The 21155-nt window shown below is 40.8% G+C and overlaps 1 protein-coding gene across 3 annotated transcripts in view; it reads left to right on the top strand.

Annotated features, from left to right (window-relative positions):
- tango2 (transport and golgi organization 2 homolog (Drosophila)) overlaps positions 1-21155 on the top strand; it is a 51889-nt gene that overhangs the window by 7096 nt on the left and 23638 nt on the right. The window contains exons 1-4 of one of the 3 annotated variants that reach the window (XM_061766561.1): positions 11893-11981; positions 14836-14954; positions 17980-18099; positions 18251-18368. In XM_061766561.1, the coding sequence (XP_061622545.1) occupies positions 14948-14954; positions 17980-18099; positions 18251-18368 (245 nt within the window). In that variant the 5' untranslated portion in view covers positions 11893-11981; positions 14836-14947. Of the gene's footprint in view, positions 1-11892; positions 11982-14835; positions 14955-17945; positions 18100-18250; positions 18369-21155 lie in introns of those variants that run through there. The other 2 variants (XM_061766559.1, XM_061766560.1) reach the window with 2 other exon arrangements.

Here is a 21155-nt window from a genome sequence, read left to right as displayed (position 1 = left end):
TGCTCTTATTTTGAAATTAACAGCCCTACTTTTATTTAGTAAATGAGAAAACGCACAGTTGTGCTCATATGTTTGATTACCCAGGCAAAATTTGTAAGATTTGTACAATTCTTTAAAGAAAACATTAAGGCCCAGGTGGAACACATTTAATTTTATTTTAATGGGATTCAAATTAAACTGTCAAGGATTTCAGAAAAGCATTAACCATAAACATAAAGAAATTAATGATGGTTGTTGTTCATTGATCAGTCGTATTTATAAAATTGAAAAATAAAAAATATTTCAAATTCTGCCAGGGTATGTAAACTTATGAGCACAACTGTACATGTATGCAGTCGTATATACCCCCGTCACATTGGAATGAAAGTGTAGGCTACACCTTTTTCATAACTTCTAGGCGGCGGTGGCATATTGGAATGAAAGTGTACAGCTTTATCATAACCTCTAGGTGGCGGTGGCATATTTTAATGAAAGTGTACACCTTTATCATAACCTCTAGGTGGCGGTGGCATATTGGAATGGAAGTGTAGAGCTTTTTCGTAACCTTTTGATGGCGGTGGCATATTTTAATGAAAGTGTACACCTTTCTCATTTATAAAATGGGATGGTTTTTTCATTTTCCCCTATACCTATGTATAATGCGCACATTGACTTGACTTTTTTTGGGGGGGGTAATGTGCATTATACACGAGAAATTACGGTACTTATGATCATGTGCCGGCACGGTGAATGACTGGTTAGCACATCTGCCTCACACTTCTGGGGACCGGGGTTCAAATCCCGGCCCCACCTGTGTGGAGTTTGGATGTTCTACCTGTGCCTAGATGGGTTTTCTCCAGGCACTCCGGTTTCCTCCCACATCCCAAAAACATGCGTTGTAGGTTGATTGAAGACTCTAAATTGCCAGTAGGTGTGAATGTGAGTGCGAATGGTTGTCAGTTTCTATGTTCCCTGCGATTGGCTGGCGACCTGTTCAGGATGTACCTCGCCTCCCGCTCGAAGATAGCTGGGATAGGCTCCAGCAGCCCCGCGACCCTAGTGAGGATAAGCGGTAAAGATAATGCATGGATGGATGGATGATCATACGTTCGATGCATTTCTTATACATATTTAAAAACTTTCAAAGAAAAAATCTGCAATGTCTAAATATAAATAATCACACTACTACCGTATCATAATATGGAAGTTTTACCAAATGTCAGTAACTGTATGTTCTGTAAATAAGTGTGTCTCTTTGATAATTGCATGATTATGTTTTACCTCAGCGCTGCAAATTGTGAGATGCCATACTGCTTTTCACTGTTCCTGTGACAGTCACAATAAAGTTATTTTGTGTTCGATTCTGTTTATTTTCTTTTTTAGGTGTTTACAAATTTTTGGTTATGTGCTTTGTGATGGTTGTTGGTGGTGTTATGGGCCCACATTAGGCCATAAAGTTAGTTTGTCAAAATATGTTCCTTCTATAAAAATGTGTTTTTATTGTAGATAAAGATGAAATAATGGAAATGTATGCACCCTGTCACGTGGTAGGAAACATTGATTACAAACAATTTTAAAATACCAGAAACTTCACATTTAAATTAAAAAGGCAATTTATGATAATAGTAACATTCATCTGATACAAGACGGCATCTTACAAGTGTAAACAATTTCGCTTCTGTCGTCAACACAGCCAGCAGGGTTGGGCGAGGGGTGACGATGTGTTGTCCCAATTCCTAGTGCCATTTACCCCTTCATCTTGGCCCTTCAAACGAAGGGCTAAGGGGAAGGGGTAAGACCAAGAGGAAGGGCTAAGGGGTAGAATTGGGATTGGCCCTTACTGCTTGCAACCCGTTGTTGTGATCACGTGGACTCTGCATGCTGTCCGGGCGCCGCTGGATAAAAGTGCTGGAGCGGAGCATGGAACGGACTGCTTCGATAAGAGTGGCAAAATTAGACATTTTAGATCCAGTCCGATCCTATACTCGTGTTTTTGCTGACATCGGACAGATTTCCAATCTCAAAGATTGGATCGGGACACCCCTAGATATGGGTCCACCCTTTGCAGCTATAACAGCTACAACTCTTGTGGGTAGGCTTTCAACAAGGTTTAGGAGTGAGTTTATGGAAATATTTGCCCATTCTTCCAGGAGCATATTTGTGAGGTCACACACTGATGTTGAACTAAGACGGATAGGCCAACAGGTGAGGTTAGACTGGAATCCCCGTGGACCATGATGTCATTGTGATCTGCAGTAAAAGCAGGGAGCAGGTGGAGGAACAGTTAGAAAGATGGAGGCATAAACTGGAAAGTAGAGGAATGATTAGCTGAAGTAAGACAGTATATATGTGCATAAATGAGAGGGGGGTGGAGGGGGAAGAGTGAGGCTACAGGTAGAAGAGATAGTGAGGGTGGAGGACTTTAAATACTTTAGGTCAACAGTCCAGAGCAATGGTGAGTGTGGTCAGGAAGTGAAGAAACAGGGCCAAGCAGGTTGGAACGGGTGGAGGAAGGTGTCAGGTGTGTTATGTGACAGAAGAGTCTGCTAGGATGAAGGGGAAGGTTTATAAGACAGTGTTGAGGCCAGCCATGATGTATGGATTAGAGACACTGAAGAGAGAACAGAAAGCAGAGCTGGAGGTGGCGGAAATTAAGATGTTGAGGTTCACTCTAGGAGTAATCAGGTTGGATACAATTAAAAATGAGCTCATCAGAGGGGCAGCCAAGTTTAGATGTTTTAGAGACAAAGTTAGTGAAAGCAGACTTCGATGATTCGGACACGTCCAGAGGAAAGAGAGGGAATATATTGGTAGAAGGGTGCTGAGGATGGAGCTGCAAGGGAAGAGAGCTAGAGGAAGACCAAAGAGAAGGTTGATGGATGTCGTGAGGAAAAACATGAGAGTAGTTGGTGTTAGAGAAGAGAATGCAGGAGATAGGCTTACATGGAAAAGGATGACACGCTGCGGCGACCCCTAATGGGACAAGCCGAAAGGAAAAGAAGAAGAAGACACTGATGTTGAACGAGAAGGTCTGGCTCACTGTCCACTCAAAATAAACTCAAAGGTGTTCTATCGGGTTAAGGGCAGGACCCTGTGCAGGTGAGTCAACTTCATCCATACCAAATTCTTTCCTCTATGTCTTGATAGACCTTGCATTGTGCACTGGCTCTAAGACATGTTGGAACAGGAAGTGGTAATCCCCAAACTGTTTGACTATCCAAAATCTCTTGGTATGCTGAGGCATTCAGAGTTCCTTCCACTGGAGATCAGGGGCTAAAACTTTGGACATTTCCAACTTTGTGGGAACAGTTTAGAGATTCCTGTTCCAACATGACTGTGCATCAATGCACAAATCAAGATTCATAAAGACATGGATGAGAGAGTTTGATGTGGATGAATTTGACTGTCCTGCACAATCCTGACCTTAATCCGTTAGAACACTTTTAGAGCGAAGACTTGAAAACCAGGCTTTCTCGTCCAACATCAATGTGTAACCTCACAAATGCGCTTCTGGGAAAATGGTCTTAAATTCCCATAAACACACTCCTAAACCTTGTGTAGCCTTTCCAGAAGAGTTTAAGATGTTTTAAAGTGGTGCGATAAAGTGTTTGCCCCCTTCTTGATTGTATTTTGTATGTTCATGACTCCAGCACAAGAAAGAGACTAGGCAAAAATAGCCTGCATGACAGAGTTGCAAGACGAAAACCACTTCTGAGCAAAAAGAACATTTAAGACTTGACTCAATTTTTCCAGAAGACATGTTGATGATCCCAAAGACTTTTGGGGAAGTACTCTGTGGTCTGACAAGACAAAAGTTGAACTTTTAGAAGGTGTGTGTCCCATTACATCGGGCATGAAAGTAACACCACATTTCAGAAAAAGAACATCATACCAACAGTAAAATATGGTGGTGGTAGTGTGATGGTCTGGGGGTGTTTTGCTGCTTCAGGACCTAGAAGATAAATGGAACCATGAATTCTGCTTTCTATCAAAAAATCCTGAAGGAGAATGTCTGGGCATCTGTTCGTGACCTCAAGCTGAAACAAACTTGGGTTTTATTTATTTATTGTTGTTACTCCTAACACACACATCCACACACACACATACTCGTGGAAAAAAATATTAGTCTTCCCTTGTTCAGTTTCTTATTCATTTTTAATCCCTGGTATAACTAAAGGTACATTTGTTTGGAAAAATAAAATGATGACAACCAAAATAGCTCATAAAAGTTTGCTTTAAGATCTGATATCTAGCTATTTTCCATGGTTTTCTTGGTAGTAACCATAATCACTGACTGTGAATACAAGTTACAATTTAAGCTTTAGCATGTATAATAGAACAAAGTATTATGGTATCAAATGTTTGTCATGTTCCTCAGGTAATATACATTCAGTGGCACTATGCATTAATATGAACAAGAAATTGAAGAAAGAAGAAACAAGGGTGGTCTAATATTTTCTTTTTCATGACTGTATATACTTTTCACACAATATACACTCACAGCCCACTTCATTAGGTACACATGCATACCGATAGTCTGATTTGATATTGAATCAAGAGTAAATGTGAGCCTGAACAGGACATTTTTTTCAAAATGGAAGGCTAGATAGATGGCTGACGTTTTCAGTGGTGTTGAACTAACTATTGAATAGCACACCGCAATCTTACATTTCACCCGTTTACAACCCCAATTCCAATGAAGTTGGGACATTGTGTTAAACATAAATAAAAACAGAATACAATTATTTGCAAATCATGTTCAACCTATATTTAATTGAATACACTACAAAGACAAGCTATCTAATGTTCAAACTGATCAACTATAATGTCTTCAGCAAATAATCATTAACTTAAAATTTTATGGCTGCAACACATTCCAAAAAAGCTGGGACAGGGTCATGTTTACCACTGTGTTACATCACCTTTTCTTTTAACAACATTCAAAAAACGTTTGGGAACATTGTTGAAGCTTTGTAGGTGGAATTCTTTCCCATTATTGCTTGATGTACAGCTTCAGCTGTTCAACAGTCCGGGTCTCCGTTGTCGTATTTTATGCTTCATAATGCGCCACACATTTTCAATGGGAGACAGGTCTGGACTGCAGGCAAGCCTGTCTAGTACCTGCACTCTTTTACTACAAAGCCACGCTGTTGTAACACGTGCAGAATGTGGTTTGGCATTGTCTTGCTGAAACAAGCAGGGGCGTCCATAAAAAGACGTTGCTTGGATGGCAGCATATGTTTCTCCAAAACCTGTATGTACCTTTTAGCATTAATGGTGCCTTCACAGATGTGTAGGTTACCCATGCCATTGGCACTAACACAGGCCCATACCATCACAAATGCTGGCTTTTGAACTTTGCGTCCATAACAGTCCGGATAGTTCTTTTCCTCTTTGGCCCAGAGGACACGACGTCCACAATTTCCAAAAACAATTTGAAATGTGGACTCGTCGGACCACAGAACACTTTTCCACTTTGCATCAGTCCATCTTAGATGAGCACGGGCCCAGAGAAGCCGGCGCCGTTTCTGGGTGTTGTTGATAAAAGGTTTTTGCTTTGCATAGTAGAGTTTCAAGTTGCATTTACGGATGTAGCGCCGAACTGTATTTACTGACGTTGGTTTTCTGAAGTGTTCCTGAGCCCATGTGGTGATATCCGTTGCACATTGATGTCAGTTTTTGGTGCAGTGCCGCCTGAGGGATCGAAGGTAACGGGCATTCAATGTTGCTTTTTGGCCTTGCCGCTTACATGCAGTGATTTCTCCAGATTCTCTGAACCTTTTGATGATATTATGGACCATAGATGATTAAATCGCTTGCAATTGTAAGTTGAGGAACATTGTCCTTAAACTGTGTGAATATTTTCTCACGCACTTCTACACAAAGAGGTGAACCTCGCCCCATCTTTGCTTGTGGATGACTGAGCCATTCAGGGAAGCTCCTTCTATACCCAATCATGGCACCCACCTGTTCCCAATTAGCCTGTTCACCTGTGGGATGTTCCAAACAGGTGTTTGATGAGCATTCCTCAACTTTTCTTTTTTGTCTTTTTTGCCACCTGTCCCAGCTTTTTTGGAATGTGTTGCAGCCATAAAATTCTAAGTTAATGATTATTTGCTAAAAACAATAAGGTTTATCAGTTTGAACGTTAAATAGCTTGTCTTTGTTGTATATTCAATCAAATATAGGTTGAACATGATTTGCAGATCATTGTATTCTGTTTTTATTTATGTTTAACATAACGTCCCAACTTCATTGGAATTGGGGTTGTATTTTTTGGGGGGGAATACTGTGTTTTAAAGGCCAGTGAAATGTATCGACCTCTAAAAACTTTACTATATTGGGCCCCTATTTAATCTTGGACGATGGGAACGTAGTTTTTGCAGAGAAGAAATAGATCAGCCCCAACGGATGTACTCGAGGTCAACCTCTGAGCATCAAAGGCACAGCATGGTAGCTTGTTAGCGCAGTGTTATGTGAGCCTTTGCTGCTCTGGAAAACAAACTTTAGTGATGCCACACACAAGATCAAGTGTTATCAGACCCGGTGGGCAAAATCACATTTGAGCAGAAATTGAAATTGTGAGGTGTATCATGGAAAAAGTGAGGACTTTTTTCTCCTATTCGACGAATAGAGGGGAAATGAAACATAATCACATCACAGAATCAGTTTCTTAAAATCTTCAGGCCACATTTGTGGTGGACGCAAATCAATTTACCGTACCTCATTTATCTTATTTTCGCCATTTAGTGCTGTGGGTATGAATTGCATTCTTTCTTACCTCAGAAAAGCGTTATAGTTGAATTGCCATTTTTGTTGTTGTTGTTAAAATATGAGTTCGATTTTTATTTAGCATTGGTGGAAAAATCAGTGTGAATGTGTCAGCACTGTGACTGATTAGTAATGAGTCCAGTTAGCATTAATGTTTTTTTTTTCTTCTTGGTGGATCTATGTACTATAATGGGTCACACAATTGTTAAAACTTTAATATTTTCTTTTATAACATTATAGTATGCAGCAGTCTTTAAGAATTACACATCAATACTGTAGCAACTACTGGTCTATATATAGCGCTGCTGTTACTGAATGAGGACACACTATGTTTCACCTTTCCTCGGGTTGATGTCTGAGTCAGTGCACAAACACCTCTGATCTAATATCCTTCGGCAGGGTCAGAATCCCAGAAACAAGGACAGAGATGGACTTTGTCCAGGTAGGACATTGGCTCTCAGCCTTCAGGGGATTTATATAAAGCCCGGCTCCACATCACACCCTAACTCGTACAGATGGCTCATTGTGCAGTAGTGCACACGTTTGCATTACACACTAAAAGGTCACGCCCGCTTATTTTCAATTTAGATACTAACAACAGATGGTGACAGATATGACTGGTGTACCATTATTCGCCTGATTACTTACTGTACTGTATCATGTTTGTATTTAAGTTGTTAAAATACTCATATCTGTGAAATAAGACTGGTGCCTTTAACAATAATTCATTACAGTAAGATTTCACCTCTCTCTGTATACAGTCTTTGAACTTGTCAAAAACAATACAAGACTATAAAAGTATAATAATTGTATAACTAATCATCAAACAAATCGTGGCCCGCCACCCACCAGAGCCTAACATGCCTAGAAAAGTCAAATAAAAGTCTATAGTACAGAATTTTGTTGTTGTAAAAACCCTCTACACTATGGTGTCGAGTCTATCCAAATTAATTGGTCAAAATCCGTGTTTGTGTGTATATAACATGGCAAGTAATTCACAATAAAAATTCTTCCAGTTCTAATCCACCTTATGTTTACCATAAACTACATCTCCCATAATGGACATTGATTTTGTTAATTTTCCAAGAAGAGAGAAACTGACGCAAAAGGAAGGCAAAGTAACAAATGGAGGCACAGTGAATACAGTTTTTTAAGGGGGGGGACAGTGTGTCTTTTGTCTCATGAAGCAGTGTTGGTAATGGAAAGGGTACACTATACGTCACTTGGTATTTTGATGGCAAACAGAGCTGGGCAATATAGCGATATATATCACGGAGACGATAGAAAAATGTCTATTGTGCCATTTGGCGTCCATCGTTTCTATCAAGATTTCCACAATGTATGCTGTAGGGCTGAAATGACTCCTGAATTAGAGCACATCAATAAAAAAATAAAATGCTGAGGATGCCTCGGAAAACCTTTTTTAAATTATTTGTAAAGCTCAAAGGACGCAATCAGTGGCTACCTTTGATGTGGCAACCTGCTTACGTCACCTCAGCAAGGGAAGAAGGACACGGATGCATGATGCTTATCTTTATAAGTTTACAGTAAATAAAACCATTTTCTGATCAGTCAGCAGCTCATCTTCATTTGAATTTAAGCGATTCCGGTCCCGATTCCAGTTTCTCATTTCGATTCCAGTTCCAAACGATTCTCAATTCCAATTCTTTTAGGCGGCTGGGTCAAAACGTTTGTATGGTTTAAATGAGGGGTTTCCAAATTATGAACATCCATTTTCTTAGCAACCTGCAGCATGTACTAAAATTAACATTTGACTCAGGGTCCTTTATAACCGGTGTCAATATCAAAACTACGAACTAAAAGGCAATCTGTGTGTAACTTACCCAATATACTTAATATTCATTAATTTATGTTTCAGGTAAACGTTAAATACAGTCCCTTCCAAAAGTATGGGAACGGCAAGGTCAATTCCTTTGTTTTTGTTGTATACTGAAGACATTTGGGTTTCAGATCAAAAGATGAATATGAGACAAAAGGTCAGATTTCCAGCTTTTATTTCATGGTATTTACATCTAGATGTGGTAAACAACTCAGGACAGAGCACCTTTTGTTTGAAGCCACTGTGTGTGTGTGTGTGTGTGTGTGTGTGTGTGTGTGTGTGTGTATATATACACACACACATACAGTGGGTACGTAAAGTTTTCAGACCCCCTTAAATTTTTTACTCTTTGTTATATGGCAGCCATTTGTTAAAATCATTTGTTAATTTTTTTCCTCATTAATGTACACACAGCACCCCATATTGACAGAAAAAAAAATCTTTGCTGATTTATTAAAAAAGAAAAACTGAAATATCACACAGCCATAAGTATTCAGACCCTTTGCTATCCATTTCTTCTGATCATCCTTGAGATGGTTCTACACCTTCATTGGAGTCCAGCTGTGTTGGATTATAGTGATTGACTTCATTAAGAAAGCCACACACCTGTCTTTATAAGGCCTTACCCCTCACAGTGCATGTCAGAGCAAATGAGAATCATGAGGTCAAAGGAACTGCCTGAAGAGCTCAGAGACAGAATTGTGGCAAGGCACAAATCTGGCCAAGTTACAAAAAAGCTGCACTTAAGGTTCCTAAGAGCACAGTGGCCTCCATAATCCTGAAATGGAAGACGTTTGGGACGATCAGAACCCTTCCTAGAGCTGGCCAACCGGCCAAACTGAGCAATTGGGGGAGAAGAGCCTTGGTGAGAGAGGTAAAGAAGAACCCAAAGATCACTGTGGCTGAGCTCCAGAGATGCCGTCGGGAGATGGGCGAAAGTTCTAGAAAATCAGTCATGCACCAGTCGGGGCTTTATGGCAAGACACATGAAAACCCGCATGGAGTTTGCTAAAAAACACTTGAAGGACTCCAAAATGGTGAGAAATAAGATTCTCTGGTCTGATGAGACCAAGACAGAACTTTTTGGCCTTAATTCTAAGTGGTATGTGTGGAGAAAACCAGGCACTGCTCATCAGCTGTCCAATACAGTCCCAACAGTGAAGCATGGTGGTGGCAGTATCATGCTGTGGATATGTTTTTTAGCTGCAGGGACAGTGAGACTTGTTTGCAATAGAAGAAAAGATGAAAGCGGCCAAGTACAGGGATATCCTGGACGAAAACCTTCTCCTGAGTCCTCAGAACCTCAGACTGGGCCAAAGGTTCACCTTCAAAAAAACAATGACCATAAGCACACAGCTAAAATACCGAAGGAGTGGCTTCAGAACGACTCAGTGACTGTTCTTGAATGGCCCACCCAGAGCCCTGACTTAAACCCAATTGAGCATCTCTGCAAAGACCTGAAAATGGCTGCCCACCAACGTTCACCATCCAACCTGACAGAACTGGAGGATCATTTTCAGTGTCGGTCTGAAATTCTTTTATCACTGAAACGCCGCTAGCCTCATACAGTAGCTCATAATTTGCCGCCTGTCGAATATTATTCTTCTATCCCTGAACTTGCCTTAAGCTGTTGACTGACACCCCAGTTGGAGTTTACTGTAAAACTCAGCTCACAACAAAGCTCACAACAAAAATAATTACCCTCATTTCATATTTAAATACAAGACACACATCGTTTTAAAAATCGCCAGTTTAATCCTAACCGTCAATGGAAAACCCTATTGAGGGCTAGCTAATATTAGCATTTTGTCATGAGAGGGATTTACCTTCAAATAACGAATATACACACACAAGCGCCATAGTAACACATACAGACAGGTAGTATAACAATTCTCATGGGTATATATTCTTCCTAATCTGTAAAAAACAAGTTTATTAATGTTATATCGTGACTTTCTTCTTCTACTCTTTTTTAGCTTCCATTAAATGAGTAGCTCCATGCATGCATCGTACCACAATGCTCCTAAGAGGCCAAGGCGCACACAGCAGGAACAGCAGATACAGTCATTGACTGTATAAAAAGACGCACGCTTTTTTGTCACGACTGTGACATGAAATCAGACTACACTTTACCTGTTTTAGGTCAATTTGGATTACCAAAGTTATTTCTATTTGCTATATGCAAAATAATGACAACATTAGTAGACAAAGACAATACAGTCGTGGCTAAAAGCATTGGTACCTCTTTAGCCATGAATGCATGTATTTATTTATTTATTTATTTAAGTTATATTATTTTAATATATTATTATTTTACTTGTTGCTCATTTATTTTTTGATTGTTGTTTTTAAGTTATATTTTAAGGTTGAGTTTTGGTAGTTGAATAAATACAAGTGGGACGGCACGGTGGCCGACTGGTTAGCACATCTGCCTCACAGTTCTGAGGATCCAATCCGTTCAAATCTGGCCTTGCCTGTGTGGAGTTTGCATGTTCGGTTTCCTCCCACATGCCAAAAACATGCACGATAGGTTGATTGAAGACTCTAAATTGCCCGTCGGTGTGAATGGGAGGGTGAATAGTTGTTTGTTTATATGTGCCCTGCGGCGACCAGTTCAGGGTGTACCCCACCTCCTGCCCCAAGTCAGTTGGGATTGGTGTGTGTGTGTGTACTGTATGTGCGTTTCTCCAGTTGCTTTAGACATTAGTTGATGAAAGCTGTATTGTTCAACCATTCCAAACAGCTTGTTCTTTGTGTGCTTGTATAGACACATTATTGTGTTGCAGATATTAATTGGAAAAAAACAACTATTCATGGACTTCATTCATTATAAATAGAAGAATAAATACTGCATAATGAAATGATTTGTATGTCCAGTACACTCGCTCCAGCTGGTATATTTTATGTACTGTATCATGAATGATGTGTGTGTGAGTTTGATTAAAAGCATAGAATTGCTGTGAGATTATGTAGGTTTTTATTGAAGGGGCATTTAATTATACCTTTCAGTCCATGTGTACAGTATGTACGATAACAGCACTGAGCAATGATTTAAAAAATGTTGGACATTACGGTGAAAACTCATTTACATGTTGCACAATAGATTAAACAACTAATATAATGGGTTGTGATACTCCTATGCCAAGAAAAATATTTGAAGTGGGATACACTATTATGATATAAAGGTGAAAGAATATCTTGTGGGGTCAGTGATGATGCATTTGTAAATTCACTCCAGAAACGTATAGAAATGACTACCTGAATCAGCAAAGAGACTAACAAGATGACCGCTTTCTCCCAAGGCTAATTTTGGCTGCAAACAGAGATGAGTTCTACAATAGACCATCAAAGGCTGCAGACTTTTGGGGGACCAATAGTGACATTCTCAGTGGTAAGTAATTTTAAGTTTGAACCAAGAAACTCAAAAGTGTATTTTCACCAATCAGTTGATTGTATACCATCAGGCTACACCGAGGGCACACCAGGGATTCTATGGATTCATATAATTTTTTTGGTGCAGAACACAGGTCATATGTTTATTTGGATCAGATTTTTTGTGTTAGTAACTGTACTCGAAGCATAGGCTGGTATTACAACCCCAATTCCAATGAAGTTGGGACGTTGTGTTAAACATAAATAAAAACTGAATACAATGATTTGCAAATCATGTTCGACCTATATTTAATTGAATACACTACAAAGACAAGATATTTAATGTTCCACCTGAGAAAGTTGAGGAATGCTCATCAAACACCTGTTTGGAACATCCCACAGGTGAACAGGCTAATTGGGAACAGGTGGGTGCCATGATTGGGTATAAAAGGAGCTTCCCTGAATTGCTCAGTCATTCACAAGCAAAGATGGGGCGAGGTTCACCTCTTTGTGAACAAGTGCGTGAGAAAATCGTCGAACAGTTTAAGGACAATGTTCCTCAACGTAGAACTGGAAGGAATTTAGGGATTTCATCATCTACGGTCCATAATATCATCAAAAGGTTCAGAGAATCTGGAGAAATCACTTCATGTAAGCGGCAAGGCCAAAAACCAACATTGAATGCCCGTGACCTTCGATCCCTCAGGCGGGACTGCACCAAAAACCGACATCAATGTGTAAAGGATATCACCACATGGGCTCAGGAACACTTCAGAAAACCAATCTCAGTAAATACAGTTCGGCGGCTTCTTTGGGCCCGTGCTCATCTAAGATGGACTGATGCAAAGTAGAAAAGTGTTCTGTGGTCCGACGAGTCCACATTTCAAATTGTTGTTGTCATACTAGAGTGGCTCCAACCACCGGAGACAAATTCCTTGTGTGTTTTTTGGACACACTTGGCAAATAAAGATGATTCTGATTCTTTGTCGTGTATTCAATTAAATATAGGTTGAACATGATTTGGGATCATTGTATTCTTTTTTTATTTGTTTAACACAACGTCCCAACTTCATTGGAATTGGGGTTGTATATTTAATTGACTAACGTTCAATACACATTATGGCCTATATAGCTGGAGAAATCTTCCTTTTCTTTCTTCTGGAGCAGGAAATGTAGAGATAGCATCCATGTTCATCTATTTTCTTCTCCCCTTTGTAATAGACTGGGGTCAGGACTTCAGCCGTGGTCCTTAATTGATGTCTGCTTTTATGCGATGTGACAGGAATAAATGGCAAAGCCTTGTCCGTGGGACTTGGTCGAGGGCATAAAGGAGACGTAGCATGACGAGATGAGAAGTAAGCTATGGCTCCCAGCGGGATTTGGGATAGCTTTCCGTCCACCCTTAGAGCAGTAAGATCATTTAGCTCTACTGGTCACTGTCAGTTTAAGTGGCCTTTCTTTATTGATCACCAGGAAATGCAGTAGACTGACCTTTCCTCTCCCCTGACATGAGAAGTCAGGGAATGTGCAGTGGCAAAACCACATTTATTGATTTAAATATCTTTTTTATGATTGCAAGGAGAGTAATACTGTGGATCACATGTCAAGCAGTCTTTTTTAATTCTATATTCAGGGATACACATAAGTGGTGTGAATGCGCACTGAAAATATTAAGGCCTGGTACACACAAGGATTTCTCAATCTTAAAAGATTATTTATCTGCTACAGACCCCACACATGAAGATACTGGTATTGGGGGGAGGGCAAGTGCATGGAGCGATTAGTAGGTGAAGAGCAGGATTTTGTATGTGATGCGGGACTTGACTGGGAGCCAGTTGAGGTGGATGAGTGTACTAGTGATGTGCTGCCAGGGCTTGGTGTGGGTGAGGACCCTAGCAGCTTAGTTTTGGACATACTGGAGCCTGTTCAGGGCTTGAATATGTTCAATACCCGTTTCAAACCCTATTATCGGGACGACAGTATTTAACTCTTACACCCCTCAGAGCAAAGGATAATTTTTTTTAAGACAAGATAGTTTGGAGTGAGTCATCCTTGGTCGGGTGTTAACTTTAAGTGTTAACTTTTCTCAAAATTATCTCTGTTACGTGGCCCCACATACGACACAACACAGAGTGATGTGGTGACTTATTGGACGACACCAATGCCAGTCCGCGGGCTAACGGGCTTGCGAGCTACGACGCTGGTTTGTGGGCTAGCAGGCTAGCGAGCTATGATGTCGACGATGGCTTCCAAGATAGCGAGCTAACTGCATGTTGTAGTGGTAGAAATGGACCAAGATATTATTACTAAGTAACTTGCAATTGTGACAGATAGCCACTGATACAGTGGGTGAGGGCCGACTCAGGCCAGAAAGCCGAAAAGCGTACTTGGACTGGATTTTAGCCCACGGCCAAAACACACGGTTAACTGAAATGGTGGAAAAGAGTTTAACTCTATATCGCAACAGTTCAGTACTAAATTGTTCTTAGTTTTTGCACTGGTTTTCAGCACTTCAAACATATGTAATGCAGAGTGAACAAGAAAAAGTGTTGTTCTTTTTAGCAATAGACTGACTCACTCAAGTAGTGTTCTGTTGTTCGTGAGCAGGGACAGTCTAAAACACTTAACGTAAAAAAATAATAATAATAATTAATTGCATAATGTCCCAAAACTGTAATCAATCAACACCAGAATTTATGTGGACATATTTCCTCACGCCCACTTCAACCTCTGAAAATATTGGAAAGTTCACCCCAATATTTAGGATTTTTATAGACGTTAAGCATTTTCCTCTCCATAGGCGCTCACTATATGGAAAAACCTTAAAGGCCCAGTAAAGTGACCGAAATGTGAATTTGACACATTCCTCACAGTTCTGAGGACCTGGGCACAAATCCAGCCTCGCCTGTGTGGAGTTTGCATGTTCTCCCCGTGCCTGCGTGGGTTTTCTCCGGGTACTTCGGTTTCCTCCCTCATCCCAAGAACATGCATGGTAAGTTAATTGATTGGTTAAATCTAAATTGGCCGTAGGTGTGAATGTGAGTGTGAATGGTTGTTTGTTTGTATCAAAATCAGAATCATCTTTATTTGCCAAGTATGTCCAAAAAACACACAAGGAATTTGTCTCCGGTAGTTGGAGCCGCTCTAGTACGACAACAGACTTTTGAGACAAAGACATTGACAAAAAACAGTCACTGAGCAATAAAGCGTTGCTAGCTATCTTGTAATGCCGGTACTTTTTTTTTTTTTGACAATTGTGCAAAAAGATGCAGAGTCCTCTAGCACTTAGAGCAGTTCAAATGACTAATATTGCAATAGTCCGGTGCAATGACCATTGTGCAAAGGGCGCCGAGACTTCAAGGAGTGTATGCGGTTTAAAGTGACGAGTAGTGCGATAATCTGGGACAATGTTGGTTGTGCAAATGTTGCAGATACTCCTCAGTCAGTGTGCAAATGGAGCAGATGCTACTCTGGCATGAGTGGCCAGTATTGGTCAACAACAGATATGCAAATAGTGCAGCGTGGCGAGACAACTACAGTGAGTGCACAAGTAATGTATAATTGGCCCCACAGAAATGTGACAACGAACTCAAGTCAAACAATTGCCAGCATGTTGCAATTGAATTGTAGGTTAGGTGTTTAAAAAGTTGATCGCAAGAGGGAAGAAACTGTTGGAATGTCTGCTAGTTCTAGTTTGCATTGATCGGTAGCACCTACCTGAGGGAAGGAGCTGGAAGAGCTGGTGACCAGCATGTGTAGGGTCCAAGAGGATTTTGCACGCTCTTGTCTTAGTTCTAGCAGCGTGCAAGTCCTCAAGGGTGGGTAGGGGGGTACTGACAATCTTTTCAGCAGTTTTAATTGTCCGTTGCAGTCGGAGTTTGTCCTTTTTTGTAGCAGCACCAAACCAGACTGTGATGGAAGAACACAGGACTGATTCGATGACCGCTGTGTAGAACTGCCTCAGCAGCTCCGGTGGCAGGCCGTGCTTTCTCAGAAGCCGCAGGAAGTACATCCTCTGCTGGGCCTTTTTGAGGACGGAGTTGATGTTGGTCGCCCACTTCAGGTCCTGAGAGACTGTAATTCCCAGGAACTTGAAGGTCTCGACGGTTGACACATGGCAGCTGGAGAACGTGAAGGGCAGCTGTGGCGAAGGATGCCTCCTGAAGTCTACGATCATCTCTACTGTCTTGAGCGTGTTCCGCTCCAGGTTGTGTCGGCTGCCTCACAGCTCCAGCCGCTCCGCTTCCTGTCGATATGCAGACTCGTCACCGTCCTTGATGAGGCCGATGACAGTGGTGTCATCTGCAAACTTCACGAGTTTGACAGTCAGGTGCGCTGAGGTGCAGTCGTTCGTGTAGAGAGAGAAGAGCAGCGGAGAGAGGACACAACCTTGGGGCGCCCCAGTGCTGATGCAGCGTGTGGATGAGGTGGCCTCCCCCAGTCTGACCTGCTGTGTCCTGCCTGTCAGAAAGCTGTAAGTCTACTGGCAGATGGCAAGTGAGACGCTGAGCTGGAGAAGCTTGGATGAAAGGAGTTCAGGGATGATGGTGTTGAACGCTGAGCTGAAGTCCACGAACAGGATCCTCGCATAGGTCCCTGCACTGTCGAGGTGTTCTAGGATGAAGTGCAGTCCAGCACTGCATCATCCGCAGACCTGTTCGCTTGGTAGGCAAACTGTAGGGGGTCCAGCAGGGGACCTGTGACGCTCTTGAGGTGGTCCAGCACGAGACGTTCAAAGGACTTCATGACCACAGATGTCAAGGCGACAGGCCTGTAGTCATTTAGACCCGAGATTGCAGGTTTCTTGGGGACTGGAATGATGGTGCAGCATTTGAAACAAGATGGTACTTCGCACAGTTCCAGAGATCTATTGAAGATCTGTGTGAAAACTGGAGCGAGCTGGTCCGCACGGACTTTGAGGCAGGATGGGGACACATGGTCTGGGCCTGCCGCTTTGTTAATCTTTTGTTGTTTGAAGATGCGTCTCACATCCTGTTCATGGATGGTTAACGCAGAAGTCAGAGGTGTGATTGTGATTGGGGGTGCGGCCGGACGGGTGTGAAAGTGTCCTTTTCAAATCTGCAGTAGAAGGTATTCAAGTCATTGGCTAGTGTGCTATTGTTCTCAGCTTGGGGGGATCATCGCTTGTAATTAGTCAGCGATTGGAATGCATGCCAGACTGATTGCCCTGCGATTGGCTGGAGACCAGTCAAGGGTGTACCCCGCCTCTCGCCCAGAGTCAGCTGGGATAGGCGCCAGCACGCCCACGACCCTAGTTAAGCGGGACGGAAAATGGATGGAGAATGTGATATCAGGCTTCAAACAGACATTCTTTCAGCTTCCAGATGCTGTGGGGTGGGGGTCGGGGCGGCGTGTTGCTGAAGGCTCTGAAAACCCAGCCATTTGGAACTATCAGGAGGGAGTTCCCGGCGATGCACATTGCACACGTTCTCACGGGCCGCAGAGAGGCCATCTGTGGCGGCCAGCCAGCCTCTGAGCCTCGGCGTTATGACCGGTAGCTGCGCCACGAAACAATTTCCCTCCTTTGCCTCCGTTGAAATTCAGGGGGCTGTTAATCGTGCTGCTGTGCCTGCAGAAGGATGCATCATATGCGGCCATAGCAGTGCAGTCCCATATAGTGAGTCTTTAAGATCATCCTGTGAGGTGGGTCGGTTGTGCAAAAAAAAAAAAAAAAAAAAAAAATGCACATCAAGCAACAACCTTTTCCTTTGAAAAGTATGTACCCCTGTCTATATTGCAATTTTGTTGTGTACTTTCACTTTTAATGATTTGGAATTTCCTTCAATCTCAAAATAGTTATGTTTAATTCCACTTAGTAATACAAACCAGCTGTGTGTTATTATAGATGTCACATAAATCAAACTAAGGATCATTAAATAATTGTGGAAAATATGAACAAGTAATATGGCCATGACACTACAAAGGATTGGTATTTATTATGTGAAAAAAATTGCTTTTTAAGGTGAAGATTCTTGCACTAATACCCCACAAATTAGGTCTAGACCTGGAATTTGGAAAAGAGGGAGGATCATGGCTGGGGATCAACAAGAATGGGAAGCTAGCTGCAATCACCAACTACCTGGAAGGACGGCCCAACCCAGATGCCCAAGGACGAGGTTATATTTATTTTGGTTAATTTTGATATTTTTTTTTTGTTTGTTTTTGTTGTTGATTTAAAAAAAAGTTTTTTTTTTTTTTGATTGCTTCTTTTGTTGAGTGTATAATTTTCAGAGTAATACAATTACAATCTGTTATTACCATCCACAGGTTTCCTTGTTTCCAACTACCTTGTAGACAAGGACTTGGACTGCTACTCCTACCTAAAGAAGGTCTCTATAGAAAGTCACCTGTATAACGGCTTCAACATTCTCACAGCAGAGTTTAAGTGAGTAAAGTATTTGCTGATGTTGGAATGCTGGATTAGTTGGCATTTTGCTAAAACACACCGGCAAATCTACTTTTTGCTAGGTTTTTAAATATATTTTCCCCTTAAAAGGTAATTCTGTATTTTCAGTTATGTACTTAGGGCACTTGCACAAGTGATACTTGTTATGCATAGAGGTTTAATGGAAATGTTTTTTACTTCCACTTCCAAAACTAATTCAGATAATTACAGTGCCGTGAAAAAGTATTGGCGCCCTTCTCAAATTCTTATATTTTTTCATAGTTTTACCACTTTAATGTTTAAGATCCTCAAAACAAAAAAGTATCAGACAAATATAACCCAAATGAACTTAAGACGCCGTTTTTAAATGGTGATTTTATTTAATTTATTCAGGGGAAAAAAAAAAAAAATCTAAATTACCTGGCCCTGTGTGAAAATGTGATTACCCCCGTTGTTAAATCATAATTAATTGTGGCTAATCATAATTTTTGGTTAATTTTCACTGATCACACCCAAGCCCGATTGCTTCCAGACCTGTTCAATGAAGAAATCACTGAAACAGTATCTGTCCCGACAAAATCAAGTTGGACGAAAGATCTAAAAATGATGCAACAAAATGACATGATCCAAATAAATTCCAGAACAGTCGAGAAATAAAGCAGTTTACATCATTCATTCTGGAAAGGATTACAGAAGCCATTTCTAAAGCATTAGGATTCCAGCGAACCATAGGGAGAGCCATTATCCTCATATGGAGAAAGATGGAACAGTGGTGAACCTTCCCACGAGTGGCTGGCCTACAAAGATTACCCCAAGAGAACAGCAATGACTCATCCAGGAGGTCACAAAGGAACTCAGGACAACTTCTGAAGAACTGCAGGCCTCCCTTGCCTCCGTTAAGGTCAGTGTTCATGACACAACAAGAAGGAAGAGACAAGGCACAAATGGCATCCATGGCAGAGTTCCAAGGCAAAAACCACTGCTGATCTAAAACAATATAAGGGCCCATCTTACTTTTGCAAAAAAAAAAAAAAAAGAAATGATCCCAAAGACTTTTGGGAGAATATTATATGGACTGATGAGATGAAAGTTGAGTTTTCTGGAAGGTGTGTGTCTTGTTACATCTGGTGTAACAGCATTTCAGAAAAAGTACCAACAGTCAAACATGGTGGTGGTAGTGTGATGGTCTTGGGCTGCTTCCTCCTTCAGGCACTGGACAACTTGTTGTGATTAACGGAACCATAAATTCTTCTCTTTAACAGAAAATCCTGAAAGAGAATGTTCAGCCATCAGTTTGTGACCTCAAGCTGAAGCGTGCTTGGGTTCTACAGCAGGATAATGATACAAAACACACCAGCAAGTCAACTTCTGAATGCCAAAAACATATTTAAAAATTAAGGTTTTGGAGTGGCCTCGTCAAAGTCCAGACTTGCATCTGATTGAAATGCAGTGGCATGACCTTAAAAAGGCTGTTCATGCTCGAAAACCCTCCATTTTTGTTGACTTCAAACAGTTCTGCATGGAAGAGTGGTCCAAAATATCTCCACAGAGATGAGAAAGACTCATTGCCCGTTATAGAAAATTAGAAAATGCTCGAGTTCAGTTGTTGCTGCTGAGGATGGCCCAACCAGTTATTAGATTTAGGGGGCCATTGCTTTTTCACACAGGGCCAGGTACCTATAAATATATATTTTTTTCCCCTTAATAAATGAAATCACCATTTAAGTTCATTTGGGTTATATTTGTCTGATACTTATTTGTTTTGATTATCTTAAACATTAAAGTGGGTGAGCTATGCAAAAATGTCAGTATTTGAGAAGGGGGACAATACTTTTTGACGGCACTGTATAAGCTCTGGGTATACCTATGCGGTCGTCTGCACAGTCACTCGAATCCCTCAAAAACCAACAATCATACCTTTGGTCTGCTCCAAGGTAAACAAGATAGTACACGTACAATTAGGTGTGCTGTTTTAAGTTTTAGCTTTTTTTCTGGATGTACTGTAACCTGCAAATGCATATAGTAGGCTCTTGTGCCTGTGTCATGTATTATGTATCAGTTTAGCACAGGGGTGTCCAAATGTTTTCTTCTGAGGGCTGTATACAGACACATTGAAGAATGCAAGGCCCAGTTTGACATTCTTCACCTTTAATTTATTAAATCAATTAGGGCAATAACAATCATTTTAATACTTGATGAATCATCGATTATTTTTTCAATTACTCAATAACTCTGATTAAAACAGCTTAATTTCTCTCCCTGTATTAAAAAAAAAGAGGACATTATTTCAAATTGATAGTACAGAAAATGCACAAACATGAATTGATTATGATTCAGTTTCTGGTTTGGTCCGTAACATGTCAGAAAATAGACAAAAATGTTATCATTGTTTTCCAAAGTAAAAGCTGATGTTTAAGTATTTTTTTTTTTTTTTTTTTACTACTACATAAATCTCTATATATTTACTGTAGAGAGACTGCAATTCTGATGATATGGCATTTTTTAAGTTAAACAAGGTCCCAAAACAATTAATTGATTTACAAAACAGTTGTCGATGAATTTCATAATCGACTAGTAGTCAATTAATTCATTCATTGTTGCAACGCTAAAGTAAAACCAATCCCTCAAGCAATTATATATCGTTTAAACACACCACATCACAGCTTTCTTGTAAAGGTGATAAGGCAAATAGTTTATGGTTTTTCAGGATTTTTGGTTTGCCTGCGGCTCTATAGCCCACTAGAATAGGTACACCCCTGCACAGATCAGCAGCAGAATCACATCTCC

The sequence above is a fragment of the Phyllopteryx taeniolatus genome, chromosome 3 (genome assembly GCF_024500385.1).
Source record: "Phyllopteryx taeniolatus isolate TA_2022b chromosome 3, UOR_Ptae_1.2, whole genome shotgun sequence".
In the NCBI taxonomy this organism is placed as follows: Eukaryota; Metazoa; Chordata; class Actinopteri; order Syngnathiformes; family Syngnathidae; genus Phyllopteryx; species Phyllopteryx taeniolatus.
This window is presented reverse-complemented; position numbering and strand designations above follow the sequence as displayed.